The sequence below is a fragment of the Abrus precatorius genome, unplaced genomic scaffold (genome assembly GCF_003935025.1).
Source record: "Abrus precatorius isolate BTA unplaced genomic scaffold, Abrus_2018 Scaffold2, whole genome shotgun sequence".
Classification (NCBI taxonomy): Eukaryota; Viridiplantae; Streptophyta; class Magnoliopsida; order Fabales; family Fabaceae; genus Abrus; species Abrus precatorius.
The window spans coordinates 16,319,057-16,334,827 of NW_020874362.1; the positions used below are offsets into that span (position 1 = coordinate 16,319,057).

Consider the following 15,771-nt stretch of genomic DNA (forward strand, 5'->3'; position numbering starts at 1 on the left):
AATTATGACAATGCCATAATATCTTAACTTGTTCATTTTGAGGGATACATCTTCTAAGTAGACCATCCACTCCAATTTTGAACAGATAAGGGTCTTCCCACACATAAAATTTGCTGTCATGTAAAAATTTCTTTCTTTGTTGCCAAGCAAATTTCTTTGGAATAAGTTAAGTGGCCTTAAAGTTTGTAATATCAGCAAATCAAGGCAGATCTTCCATAGCAAGTAGTCTTTCATCTGAAAATTCTTCATTAATGTCCAAGGAATTAAAGGTTAAATTGTCCAATGGAAGCCTAGACAGATGATCAGCTACCCCATTTTCCTTTCCTTTTTTATCTCTAATTTCCAATTCAAACTCCTGCAGCAGTAAAATCCATCTCAATAATCTTGGCTTAGTATCTTGTTTGGACAACAAATATTTAAGTGCAGAATGATCAGTATAGACTATGACTTTGGATCCCATCAAATATGATCTAAATTTATCAAAAGCAAACACAATAACAAGGAGTTCTTTTTTAGTAGTTGTGTAATTTACTTGTGCAGAATTTAAGACTTTGCTAGAATAGTAAATGACATGCAATTTTCTATCCTTTTTCTGTCCTAAAACAGCATCTACTGCACTATCACTTGCATCACACATTAATTCAAAAGGTAAATTCTAATCAGGTTTTGCAAGAATAGGTGCAGAGATAAGTTTTTTTTTCAAAACAGAAAAATCATGCAAACAAGAATCATCAAATACAAAGTCAGCATCTTTAACAAGTACATCACTAAGAGGTTTTGCAATTTTTGAAAAATCTTTAACAAAACTCCTATAAAAACCTGCATGACCCAAGAAACTCTTAACTCCTTTAACATTAATTGGTGGAGGCATTTTAATAATAACTTCTATTTTTGCTTGATCCACCTCCATTCCTTTTTCTGAAATTCTATGGCCAAGGACTATTCCTTCTTGGACCATGAAATGACACTTTTCCCAATTCAAAACAAGGTTAGTATCTTGACATCTCTGCAAAACAATGGACAAATTAGCTAAACAATTATCAAAAGAATTGCCAAAAATAGAGAAATTATTCATAAAAACTTCAATAATTTTCTCTACTAAATTAGAAAAAATGGACAACATGCACATTTGAAAAGTAGCGGGAGCATTGCACAATCCAAATGACATTCTTCTATATACAAAAACTCCAAATAAACATGTAAATGCAATCTTCTCTTGATCCATAGGGTCCACTGCTATTTGATTGAAGCCGGAATATCCATCAAGAAAACAATAATATGCATGTCCAACTAGTCTTTCCACATTTGATCAGCAAATGGCAATGGAAAGTGATCTTTTCTAGTTACATCATTTAATTTTCTATAGTCGATACACATGCGCCAACCCATGACAGTCGTAGTAGGAATTAATTCATTTTTTTCATTAAGCACAACTGTCATCCCTCTTTTTTTAGGGACAACTTGGACTGGACTAACCCAATGGCTGTCCGAAATTGGGTAAATAATCCTTGCATCCAGCAACTTCATTACTTCTTTTCTCACTACTTCTTTCATGGTTGGGTTTAGTCTTCTTTGTGGCTGTACTACCGGTTTAAAATGTTCTTCAAACAGAATTCTATGCTTCAAAAAACTGGATTGATCCCCTTTAAATTTGAAATATGCCAATCGATTGCAGACTTATGGGCTCTTAAAATTCTCAGCAATTTCTCTTCTTCTTCTCCCTTAAGATCATTGCTAATAATCACCGGATTTTCATGTTCTTGGTCTAGGAAAGAGTATCTCAAGTGGGAAGGTAATTGTTTCAGCTCTAGTTTCTCAGTCTTCTCTTCCTTCATTTCATTTTTCAGTTCTTCCTTTGCTAGATTTTTTGAAAAAGGAACAATTGACAAAGTGTCCAGCTGCTGCACATATTCTCTCAATTGTTCTTCTTTTTTTACAGCAGCAGAATGATTCCCTACAACTATTATTTCCTTTAACAATGAGATTTCATCAGCATTATCAATAAAATGAGGGAAAGTAATAGAATCTAGAATATCAACCCTCATATAAGTAACATCATCATTAGGATGTTTGAGTGCCTCAAATACATTAAAAATAACCTTTTCATCCTGTACTCTCAACATAAGTTCTCCCTTTTGAACATCAATTAAAGCTCTCCCTGTAGCTAAGAATGGTCTGCCCAAAATTAAAGGAATGTCGACATCCACTTCCATGTCCAAAATTACAAAATCTGCAGGAAAAATAAATTTGTCAATCTTAACTAGCAAATCCTCTACAACACCATAGGAATATGTATAAGATCTGTCCGCAAGTTGTAATGTTATGTTAATAGGCTTGACTTCTTCTATTCCAAGTCTCTTCATGATAGCAAGAGGCATGAAATTGATGTCGGCCCCAAGAACACATAAAGCTTTCCCCACGGTGCAATTTTCAATAGAACATGGAATGCTAAAAGAACTTGGATCCTTTAATTTTTGAGGGAGCTTCCTTTGTAAAATAGCACTGCATTCTTCAGTCATAGGGACTGTTTTATCATTCTCAAGCTTTCTTTTCTTAGATAACAGCTCCTTCATGAATTTAGCATAGGAAGGCATTTGCTCAAGTGCTTCAGCAAAAGGAATATTTATTTGAAGTTTCTTGAAGACATCTAGAAACCTCTCAAATTGTTTTTCTTGTTTTGGATTGGGCATTCTTTAAGGGTAACGAAGTCTCTTGTATTTCTCCTCATCAATAGGTTGATTAGCTTCCTCAAGTATTTGCCTCTTTGTCTTCCTTATAGCCTTTGGAGAACTCTTTTTTTTTGAATTTTCTCTTTTCAGCAAGGTAAAATTTCCTTCATCTAGATCATATTTTTATTTCTCCTTTGCAGTAGGATTATTTCCTCTTTTTTCGGCAAGTATGAGACTCCCCACAATAGCTTCATTCCTAGTCATTACAGCTTGACATTGTTCTTTTGGATTAACAACTGTATTGCTAGGAAATCTCCCCTCTTCTCTGCTAAATAATTGTTCAGCCAGCTGTCCAATTTGAGTTTCAAGCTTCTTTATGGAAGATTCTTGATTCTTGAAGCTTGTTTGAGTTACTTTCATAAATTGCAGCATGGTTTCGTCCATCTCATTCAACCTTTCAGTCATAGGCTTGGAGAATTTTTTATTCCTTTGAGGTTGAGTGGCTAGATTCCCTTGAAAATAGGATTGTTGTGCTGCTGGACCTGCACCAGAAAAAGGTAAAGCAGAATTAAAATTCTTTGTAGGAGAATATTGAGTATTCCAATTAGAGTACTGCTGATTTCTGTTATTAGGATACTGAAAATCAGGTGTGAATGAAGGTTGTTGTCTCTGAAAATTTCCCATATAATTAATTTGCTCTTGAGGTTCATTGGTAGATGCATCACATGCTCCATTAGCATGATTTCCTCCACAAAAATCACAAGTAAGTTGAGTATTTTCAATTGGAGCAGCCTGTAAATTGCTTATTTGTTGAGTTAGTGCAACAATTTGTTCTGAAAACATTTGACTTTGCAGCTGGTTTTGTGCAAGAAAAGTCTCAAGAATTTTGGCTTCATATCCTCCATTCCTTGTAGAGTGTTTAGAATTAGAATTTTGATACATAGATGAAGCTATCATCTCTATAATTCATTGAGCTTCTTCCAATGACTTAGTATTCAATGATCCTCTTGCAGCTGCATCAATCATGGTTCTAGTGGCTGGACTCATTCCATTATAGAAAGTTTCTAGCTGCATCCATTCCGGTATGCAATGGTGTGGACACTTCCTCAATAACTCTATATCTTTCCCAAGCTTCATATAAAGATTCCCCTTCTTACTGCACAAATGATGTAATCTGTCCTCTTAATTTGGTAGCTTTAAATGGTGGGAAATACTTGGAAAGGAATTTCTTGACAAGGTCTGCCCAAGTTGTTATGCTTCCTTGTGGTTGAGATTGTAGCCAACACTTTGCTTTATCTCTTAAGGAAAATGGAAATAGTCACAATCTAATTGCATCCTTGCTTACTCCATTCATCCTTATTGTGTCACAAAGCTACAAAAAGTTAGAGATATGTAAGTTAGGGTCATCCAAAAATGAACCAGAAAATTGATCTTGCTGAACTAAATGAAGTAAAGCTAGTTTTATTTCAAAATGGTTGGATTGTATGGTAGTTCTGACTATAGATGAGTTGTATCCATGCATGTTAGGCACTACATAATCCCTTAAAGTTCTCATCATGTTCTGTTCAGCCATTATCTTCTCTTGAGGCGTTGGTGGTGTAGGAGAAGGAATTTGAAGTTCTTCCGATTTAGGAGTAGAAGGTGTAGATCCCAATTCTTGCTCTTTCCTTGCTGAATTTTCTGCTCTTAATTCGTTTCTCAGTCTCCTCAATGTTCTGTCTATGTCCGGATCAAATACAAGAGCAGTCTTGTTTTTATTTTTCCCACGCATATAACACTAAGAAAAACTGAACACAGTAGAAACACTAAAAGAAAATGATGAAAATACAGAACAATATAGTGCAGAAAATTTACTAGCATAATATCCTATGAAAATTTAAGAAAGAATCATAACATCTAAACATGTAATCTTCACAAAATACGGTGGCACATAAATTATACAACACTGGACAACAAAGGTATATAGGAAAACTAGCAGAAAATGTAATACGAAATTCAATGTATAAAAATAAAATTTTCAAAAAGAAAGCAGAGAACAAATAGCTCAATCTAGTTGTCTCCTTGCTACTAATGATATTGAAAATAAAGATCCCCGACAACAGCGCCAAAAACATGTCACACAATTGGAGAACTAACTAGCAAGTGTACTAGGTAGTTGTAGCAAGTAATAAAATTTGGAATTCAATATGAGCCTCAAGTATTGTCCACAAGGATCTTATTTCAATTATCACTTCACAATTTAACAATTAGTTGAGCAAAACAATTCATTGAGAGGTTTGTAACATGTGAAAGTAAGAAATAAAGACAATAAAAGGTAATAAACTTGCTATAAAAATAGAATACAAATTTTGTATTAAGAATGCTATATGGAAAATAGTTAGGAATCACTTCACCAAATTTTCAATTGCAATGTATTCATGTTCTGAACTCTTGAGAATTTTAATTGATTGATAATCAATTTCACTACTTTAACCAAAGGACAATTTCTTGCTTCATTGATCCTAATATCTAATTAAATCTCCCTAATCCCTTAGGTAAAATTTAATCAAATACTGCACTAAGTTCTGGAAATTATAGGATTACTAGATCATGATACTTATTCCTAAGATCTCAATAACCTAGGCATATGATTCAAATATAAGAAATAAACTCAATTTCCATTGATGAAAATTCCTCTAATTTCAATTGAATGAAGGATTAGTTCACAACTGCATTAAAAAAAGAATCACATACTCAATTATATTAAAATCTCAAGATTCAATCCATAATTACATCACAACATCAAATCTGGATCCATAGATCCCTAACCAAAAAGGTTTAGAACAACATTACAATGGAGAAAGGAGAAGTAAGAGAAGAAGAAGACAAGAAGTAGAAAAACATCTTCAAAGAGCTAATCTTCACTCTGATTCCTCTAGAAATGAAGCTTGAAAGTTGCTCCCAATCTCTCTCTCTGACTTCTCTTGGAAGTTAAAACAGTTACAAAGTGAAAAATAATATAAATGAACCAAAGTCCCTTTTTCTGAACCTCTAACTTCTATTTATATGATTTTTCCCTCCTTTTGCCTTTCTACATGTTAATCTTTGAAAATTCTAGCATCAAAGGTCTTCTAGAACCTTCTAAAACTGATTTAAGAACTCAAATCGTCCAAAGTTGACACTTAGAAGTGATATTTAAAATTATTTTTTTTTTGCGTAACTACTCTGAACACTTGAAGTAGCTACGCCCTGACTGCGTAGCTACTCTAGGCACTTGAAGTAGCTAAGCGCTCAATTGCGTAGCTACTTTGATCACTTGAAGTAGCTATGCACACTGTGCAGTTCTGAATTAGCCTTGGGCGTAGCTACTCTGGGCACTTGAAGTGGCTACGTGCTCAATTGCATAGCTACTTTGAACACTTCAAGTAGCTACTCTCTTGATCTTCATGAATTTTCTTCTTCAAAGTGTTCATTCTATATACTCAGAGTGATTACGCCCTTCATAAAATACTTGATTCTTCATCTTTTAGGCTCAATTCCTCTATTTTCTTCACTTCAATCTTCAACTCAAATTCTCAGCTCAAGCTTCTGCACAAGGAATGAGTCACTTTTAAGTCAAATTGTTCGGAATTGGACTAAAAATCTAAAAATCAAAACTATTTACACAATTATGAATATTAATGCAATTTTTATGATATTTTCAAGTTTGCTTATCACTTTACTACTTATTTATTAACAAAAACTAGGCTAAAAATATAGTAAAATGTGGATTTATCAGTAATGATGGTGTTTTTGTGTGTAATGGGTATGAATATGTGTATATATATGTGTGTGTAGGTGTATGATTGATTGGATTGGATTTTCTGATGCTGAAAATAGGTTAAGGGTGTAATACTTGGTTGTCCTCGCTTCATCGAGAGGATTCTTGCTGTAGCAAGAAGGCCCTGGGAGGAAGGACCGAAACTGTCGCCTTTTCGCTACAGTGAGAGACGTCTCGCTGTAAAGACAAAGCGATAGTTTGTGGTGCATTTCTGAGTGCAATCTCGCTAGAGCGAGAGGGTCTCGCTGTAGCGAGATTCTACAGAAACCAAAGTGTAGTTTTCTCTGAGTTTTTCGCTGCAGCAAGAATATCTCGCTGTAGCGAGAGTGTCGTGACCAGAAGGGTTTTAAAAGAGGGTTTGGGGTTTAAGAATTCATTTCTCAAAATTCCTTCGATTCTCTCATTCCTAGACCCTTTTCCACCCATTAAATTGCCTCCAAAGCCGTTCGAAAGTTGGATTGAAGGTTGAATCTATGTGCGGAACGCTTGGAGGTGAGTTTTAATGATTAAGGTTTCTGTTTTTCAATCTCATTCTCTGTTTTTGTGGTTTTCTTGGGTTCTCATGGAGTTCTTCCATGTGATTAGGCCAAAATATGTGTAGGGAGCATTTCCAAGGTTGAATCCGAGTGCGGGTCTTCAATCCAAGGTAAGGGGGGACTCTACCCTATCTCAATGTGTTGAAATTCTTGTGTGTTTTGTTGATTAATGCAATGTGGCTGAGATAAGGAGTAGCAATTATGTGTTTGATGGAAATTGGTGTGTAATGTGATGTGTGCTGGAATAGTTAGGCCCCGTGGGGGAAATTGTGTGTGATGGAATGCCATTGATTGGTGAATTAATGATATTGTGAGTAAATAAAGGCTATGTGCCATATATTGTGGATAAAATATGGGTTATGTGCTGTGTAATATGAATTGAATATAGGCTGTGTGCTGTGTGTAAGAATGAATATTGCGTGTGAATGAAATGTATGTGAATGGGGCGTGTTAGCGCCGTTGTAATGTGCTGTGAATGGTTCAGTGATACACTCGGGGTGTGGAAGATGAGGACGGTAGAAATACCTTGCGGAGGAGAGAGTGGCGGTGACACCGACTATGGAACGGGTGCACTACGCGCCACACACTCTCTTCCTGACTAGGCCTCTGACCACTACCTTTGCTAAGCGACCCGTGACTGCCCACGTGGTCCATGAGGTGGGGGTAACCGGCGACCATTCATGGTGTGAAGCTGTGATTATAGTGCCACAGTGAGCATGGCTGGCGTGCACATGCACGAGATTGTTGCCATTATTTGTATTTATGAATGTGATATACTGTGGATGCCATGAGTGCACCGGTGTTGTAGTGGAATGAACTGTGTGATAATACTGTCTGCGAATATGTCTATGTAATGTGATTAAAATGATTTGGAGGTGAGACTCTATAGTTATTTGTGTGTTTTAAGTAGTGTAGAGTACTCACCCTTACATTTATTTTTAGGTAATCAAGACGATCAGCACCAGGCTTAGTGAAGAGACGGATAGACTGCTATAGGACTTAGATTTTATTTTGAAAAATGTTGTAATTGAACTAGTCGTGTAGCAGTTATTTGATATTAATTTGTAACCCTTCTCTTATTTAGAAATATCTTATGAAAATTTGGTTATTCGAATTTACAAAATTATTATTTAATTGAAATTAAAATTTAGGTGTTACAACATGCTTCACGCATAACAAATCATATTCCAAATATATCAAAAACATATTACCATCCATCATATACTCAAATCGAGCATTTTCATAAATACAAGCACAATTGTTCTTAGTAATAACATAGAGCTCTCCTTACCTTAGAAAATTAGTTTTGGTGATGAAAAAGTAAGAAAAGGTTGGTTCACAGACCAAGGTAGTTCTACACCTTATAAAAAAGAGATTCTTTGAGAAAAGAGGAAACAAATAAGATAGAAGTGAAAATGAGAGGTTCGACCTCTAAGATACTCACTGACGATTACATAGAGTCAAAGTTTGAACTCAGATTTGGTGAAGTTTTGGAGTTTCGAAGGCTTTTATCTATGAAATGGAAGAGATAGTTCAAAGAAAATGAGAGAGGAACGTGAGTTGTGAAAGTGAAAATGAAATTTTCATGCTGAAAATCTCTTAAATACCCCTTAGCCCCGCGCGCTCTCGCTTGAGCGAGAAACAGCTCGCTTCAGTGACAACATCTCACTTAAGCGACTGGCCTCTCACCTGAGCGAGATATGCAGACAATGGTTCTTTCAATATTTTTCTGATATGCTCACTTGAGCGAACTCCATCTCACTTAGGCGAGATGGTGACCAGAGAGGTGATATTTCTCCTGTGAGTCCTCGCCTGAACGACACAGCTTGCCTGGGTGAGATCTTCATCTCGCCTGAACAAGATCACTCTCGCCTAAGCGAGGTGATAGTTGAGCAGATTCTATCATATTTTGCTTGAGCGAGAATTATTTCGCTTGAGCGAGATTGCTCTGAAATAAGATATTTCTGGGCGCTCAGTCTCGCTTGAGCGAGATTTCCTGCATCAACCTCTTCTAAAACTCTTTTCAATTTACTCCTAACACATTCTAATACTATTTAATATCAAACAAAATATAATTTTCTATATAATGAAAAGAGGGTGTTATATACTACTTAATTATTTCAAGGTTGGAAAAACATTAAAATTGATCTCTTCTTCTTGGGCTCTTATCTTCAATTTGCCATTATCAACATCTGTGACAACCTTGGCAAAAAATGGTTCTACCCTCAAATCTGCAGCAACCATCATATTGTTTCACTTAGTTTTTTAAATTCTAGAATCTTATACAATAAGAAAATATTATATATCACGCAAATTATTGGTTAATATTTTCTTCATATACAATATAAAATTTAAATAAATAAATTACAACAAAATTAAACTTAAATTAATTATATCACAAAATAAATTTAACAGAAATTACATTTTAATTTATTAAATTTTGTAAATTATAACAATGTACTTGCAAAGTTGTAAAACTAAATTTATATAAAACCACTAAACTATTTTATCTCCATGTATAAAGTCTCATTATAATAAATAAATAATTAAATTACTACAATACGAAACTAAATATTTGTTTACATGAAACTATAGGTATTTAATTTATTGTAAAAAATAGTAAATTACATCAAAACAATGCTAGAATTTTATATACTAATAATTGTATAACAAACAATTGATTATATATAATATAAACATGATATGTTACATATACACTAAATAGACAATATACATTATACTTATACATTTACATATTTTTCTATACATACAATTTGAGAACTAATGACACATTAAAAAAATAAATAAAATTTAATTAAAAAATTAAAAAATTAAAAAATAAATTACCTACATTAAGAGTTTACTTACAATATGATCAACATAATTAAGGCGATATACATTATTATCCATTTCCATAATAATTATATGGACCACCTTCTTCCTTGGTTCAAATAGTCTGCTCTCCGCTTTCCTTTCTGCTTTCAACTCCTCTTCTTCCTCTATGTAGAGAGCTTAAATAGCTGTAAAAGTTGACTTTAAACATCTTTAAAATTACACTGAAGTTAATTATAATCGACTTCTTTGACACCAAGAAAAACAAATCAAAGTTGATTGAAATTGACTTCAACTATGGTGAAATGGCAACTAGCGGTGCCGCAACGAGGCTAATAAAAGTTGGTTTTAATTAACTTCTTTGTGTAGAAGTCAATTTTAGTTGACTTCTATATAAGGAGAAGTAGGACATTCATCTAAACAATTAGGAGTACATACATAATATTCTATTTTATTTTTTATTTATGTAAAAAAGCCCTTAAAGTTATTATAAAGAAAAACACTAAAGTCTTAGGAGGAGTATTTTTTGAATGTAGAATTTTCATATAAGATTACTAATTATTCTCAATTTGAGGTAGTATATTGCTTTAATCCTTAAACATCTCTTAATTTATTACTAGTGCCTAACAATGTTGAATTTAAGAATCAGGTGGAATATGTGAAAAGGGTTCATGAAAAGGTAAGAATTTAAATTAAAAAGAAGATTAAGGGTTATACTTAGACATACAAATAAAGGAAGAAAAAGAGTGACATTTGAGTCAAGAGCTAATGACAAGGTCAAGAGTCGAGAAGGCTAATCAAAGAAAGGAAAAGAGTGACATTTGAAATATAATTTCTTTAGGAGGCCTAACATCAATTTGAAGCTCAAGATATCAATAAAAATTTGTCCGTAGAATTGAAACTCATCACTTATCTTATTTTTGTTGAATTTGAAAGAAATAAGCCTAATGATTCAAATAGATGATTTATTTATTTATTTTCTTTTTTTTTTAGTTCATGATTAAAATTATATATAAAGTATTTGTAGCAAGATTCAAACTGATAACATGAAGCTAAGCATGATCTTAATGGCCACTAAAACATCTTAGTTTACTTGTAATAAAGAGGCTTTCAATTCTTTTTTTGCTTGATTTCAAACTAGGCAAACTCTAAGGTAGAATTCAAATTGAACTTAACAAAACTATGAGTTTTATTTCAAAGTTAAAGTTGTTTTTATTTCTAAGATCTTATCAATAATTCCAATTGTTGTTGCAATCAGCTTAACTTTATCAATCAAATATGTTTCTTGCACCTATCCTTTGTTCTTCGTTATTCCATTTATGTATTTTATTTGTATTAACAAAGGGAATTTAAATTTTGCCCTAGTTGATGAATATTTCAATTTTCTTCTTAATTCTTAATTTTTGTTTCAATTAGCTAAAATTATATCTCCCATTTTACGTCTTTTCCAATTATTTTTGTGTCTAAATTGTTATTTAAAATGTGAATTTTTTTTTATTTTAAAACACCAAAATTCAAATTTTATAGCATGAAATACAACCAATTCTTATTTTATCTTGTTCATCAATTTTTGTTTTCATTGTTCATTTTAATTTTGTCCTAATTTCTAAAGTTTAAAAGCAGGATTTAAATACTCTAATTTCCTTTTTTAATTTTAGTATTTCTAGTCATAATTAAGTCCTTTTTCTAGTAGAGCTTAAGAAACTTTATAATCTTCCATCATTTGATAAAATTACGTGTTCTAACTTTTAGTGTTATTACATATTGATAATTTCTTAAATTTGTGATTTTTTTTAATTGTCCAAAATTGGTACTAAAATAGGCATGAGAGATAACCTGTTTCTTATTATAAAAAAAATGTTAACAATTTCATATTTTAAGATTACAAATAACTTTAATTCTTTAATTATTTTTAAAAGATGATTAATCATTAAAATAAAAAATAAATATTTGAATTAGTCTTTAAAATTACATTACTGCAACACTTATATTGAAATTTTAAAAAAACATGTATAATTAATAACTTTATAAAATAATATTTTTAGATTATATAAGTTGATTTTAAGTTTAAATTTTTTTTGCAAATAAAGAATATGTTTTACTAATATTTTATTTTGGTAATTTTTTTAATTTTATCTTATTTTGGTAAAAAAAAAACTATTATTATGTTACATGAGTTTTTATTTGAATTTTTTATTTATCTTTAATAATATTGCTTAACTTTTATTTAATTTAAATTTTTAATATTATTTATTAAATTAAGTATATTTTTGTTTCTAAATTAAGGCAAATCTCAATATTATCATAATGATGAAAAATTAATGTAATAACGATTGAGAAAGTGTTAGTCATCAAAGTGTATCCGTATGTTCTGTTTTGGGCGTTTCTGTTTCTCCATGAAGATGAACGGAGATCGATGTAAACAAATCAGATATCGAAGGCATACAACCAACGAATATACTTTGTCCCACTGTCCTTTTCCATTTCATGTAGAATTGAAGATAAATAAACCCATTAGAAGAAGAAAGAAAAACAAATGTCCCTTTAACGTCAAGAAACCAGAAGAAGAGAAAGAGGAATAGATGGAGAACGAGGGTGACAGCATTGAGGCTGTGCCTGTGGAAATGCCACCCAAGTTTCCATTGACCTTTTCAGAAGCAGCAACCGCTTCCGCTATGGTTTTGGGCTTTGTTTTCGGCCTCTTCGCTGTTTACCTAACCATTCCCCATTCCGATTACAGCTTCCTCAGGCTCCCTCGCACCCTTCAAGACCTTCAACTCCTACGGTAATAACAATAATAATATTCTTATGTTATTATACAATTTTTTTTCTTCTCTCTTTCCTCTTGTAAGTTATCATCATATTATTATTATTAACGCCATCTATATCTATAAAATTATATATAAAAAAACAAAACAAAACAAGACAACCTCGTTCTGGTTCTGATTCTGATTCCTGGTTGGGAAGCGCGTGGGCCCCACCTCGTGTATTATTGTTTATTATATTATTATTATATGGCGTTAAAGCTCGATTTAATGAAGACTAATTTGCCGCAAATTAATACGATTAGTTTATTAATTTCATTGGGTTATTATTGTGTTGAATGAATCTTGATCAATAAACATAATTGGTGTCACACATTGGTAACGTCTCAGCACAATTTCGAAGCCAATGTTTGAGAGAAGAAAAACTTTTATGGGAACTGTAATTGAGGCATGGGGTCTGCTTTTTATTTCAATATTTGGATATCCGTTTTGTTCTGATTTAGATGTGTGTGTGAATTGTGAATGCAAAAGGGGATGTTTATCAAATAAAATGCACAATGTTTGATATAGCTAATGTTTATATTTATTTATGTAGGGATCACCTTGAGAGATATACAAGTGATTACACTGCACAGGTCCTAGTGGGATACTGCGTGGTGTATATTTTCATGCAGACTTTCATGATTCCGGGAACTGTGTTCATGTCATTGCTTGCTGGAGCACTTTTTGGGGTCTTCAAAGGTGTGGCTCTTGTCGTGTTTAATGCTACAGCTGGAGCTTCTTCGTGTTACTTTCTGTCAAAACTAATTGGAAGACCTCTTGTTTGCACTCTTTGGCCAGACAAGCTTAAATTCTTTCAAGACCAGGTAGATTTCAAATTTCGAATATTTCCCTCGTATTGATTTAATCCTATTCTCATATTTACTGAAATAAGCTTCCTTTTTTAATTGCAGGTGGCTAGAAGAAGAAACAGTCTGTTGAACTACATGCTTTTTCTGAGACTTACTCCGACCTTGCCAAACACATTTATTAATGTTGCTTCTCCAATTGTTGATGTGCCATATCATACTTTCTTCCTCGGAACTGTAATTGGACTCATTCCTGCTGCTTATGTCACTGTCAGGATATGTGAAAGTATCACCGTTATTATTATTATTATTTATATTTATCTGTACAAAAGAGAGAAAAATTACACAAAATAAGAAATTCAATCGTTTTATTATAATTATTTGGTAGACTTTTTAACATGTTCTTTATTAGTATTTGCAACAGCAATCATTAGAATTTCAACTTCTCGTACATTGTATATTGAACACCCTGTTTCTTATGCAGGCTGGATTAGCTCTTGGAGAGTTGCAATCCTTGGGGGATCTTTATGATTTCAACTCAATAGCTACATTGTTCCTTATAGGTCTTGTTTCAGTTACACCTACATTCGTGAGGAAGAACAAATTATAACATTTCAACGCCAAGTATCTTCTGCTATTCTCTGTTCAGGACACTGCATAATCTGCTTAAAACAACAGCAACGTGGCTCTTTGTTAATCGATTGTATTGCCAAGTGCTGCATTTTGCGAGAGGACGGTGTGGATTGATTTGTAGGGTTCAGTGGCATTGGCAGCAACGGGAAATGACTTTTGGCTTTGGCAGAACAAGTTATTTACATGATTCATGAGGTGTGACTGAGTTCTGTGTATAAAGGTCAAGGTTAATTGACTAATGGTGGCTATTATGTTTGCATTGAGCAATTATTGGTTCCAAAGATGCTCTCACGATATGTTTTTATCATTAACCGATACACCAGCATTATTTTGAAAGAGAAATAGTTGTTTCAAAGACTAATTTTACGCTTATTCTTCATATGTACAACTCAGTGATTTCTTTAGCTATATACAGTGCAATTCGTTGGTCAAATATATTTCACAAATGGTATTATCAAATATATAGCCTTAATAAGCTATCCAACATTTTGAGGCGAGTTTATGTAAAATTGGTTTGTCCAAATAATGGGAATGATTTGACTGTCACCATGTGAAATTCCTTTTTGTGTAGAATGAAGGGCAAAAAATTATTACTGAAAATGAAACATGGTTGTTTCACTTCAGTTTTAAAAAATATTTATCAAAATAATATTATTTAAAAATTAATTCCAAAATAGATGAATTTAACGTTGTCAAAGAAGTTTGAGAAAAATAATAGGCATTTTACATATCAAAATGTAACATGTACGCTACTCTAATGACTAGGGTTGTCAATTCGGGCTTGTGTGTCCTCAACCTGCCTATGATTGGACTTAATCAGACTAGCTCGGTTTTGAATTTAAACAAGAAAGTACAGTATGCCCTGTTCAGAGATGGATCGTAGTCTAGCCCGTCAACCCCTTTCAAATTTAATTTATAAAATTATAAAAACATTAAAATTAAAAATATAAAATATAAAAATTATCTATAATTACAAATTAATCTAATAAAATATGATTAAACTAGAATTACAAATTTTAAAAAAATACATTAATTTACATGCAAATTGTTAAAATTAAAAACTTAAATATCATAAACCATAATCCATTAGTCTACAAACCCAAACAAAGTAATAATCAACAACAATTTCAAAGTCTTAATCAAGATAAAGTTTTTAAATCAAAGTCAAAATCATAAATATAATTCACAAAGTAAAATAAAATCTCAAATTTCAACACGTTCAAAATCTAAATTATCATCTTCAAAATTAAGAATATTTGAATTTGATACTGCATTAGAAGAAAACAGTTGCACTTTTTCATTGTCATTCTCATCATCAACATCGTCATTATTTATATTCATAACTATATATCACAATTTTAAAATATTACTAACAAAAAATTTAAAATAAAAAGTTAATTGTTAAAATTGAAATAATAGTGGCATGCAAATGATATAAATTACCATCACTACCAAACTAGGAATCAATTATGATTACACATTAAAATTTTCATATTTTTTTTATAAGAGACAATTTTTGTATTTATTAAGGATGTGCCAATATTGATTATTCAAAAAATTGACTTTTAGTATTCTTCCATCATTGTATAGCATCTATGATAATTAATAAAATTAGTAAACTTTTTTAAATAAAGATCAAGTTGGGATTTTCCCTTTAAAACTTGTTGTGACTTATGCAATTTGAAGTCT

General features: G+C 32.2%; 1 protein-coding gene and 1 non-coding gene across 2 annotated transcripts; both read left to right on the plus strand.

Moving 5' to 3' along the window:
* The first annotated feature begins 3,753 nt into the window (after positions 1–3,753).
* Positions 3,754–3,858, plus strand: LOC113860346. Its single transcript, XR_003503799.1, has one exon. It is a non-coding gene; the product is annotated as a small nucleolar RNA R71 (small nucleolar RNA).
* An 8,560-nt stretch (positions 3,859–12,418) lies between these two features.
* Positions 12,419–14,059, plus strand: LOC113859209 (uncharacterized membrane protein At4g09580-like). The gene is made up of 4 exons (XM_027492024.1): positions 12,419–12,621; positions 13,197–13,467; positions 13,555–13,743; positions 13,934–14,059. The coding sequence occupies exons 1-4, from the start codon at positions 12,419–12,421 to the stop codon at positions 14,057–14,059; spliced, it is 789 nt and encodes a 262-aa protein (XP_027347825.1).
* Positions 14,060–15,771: the final 1,712 nt, after the last annotated feature.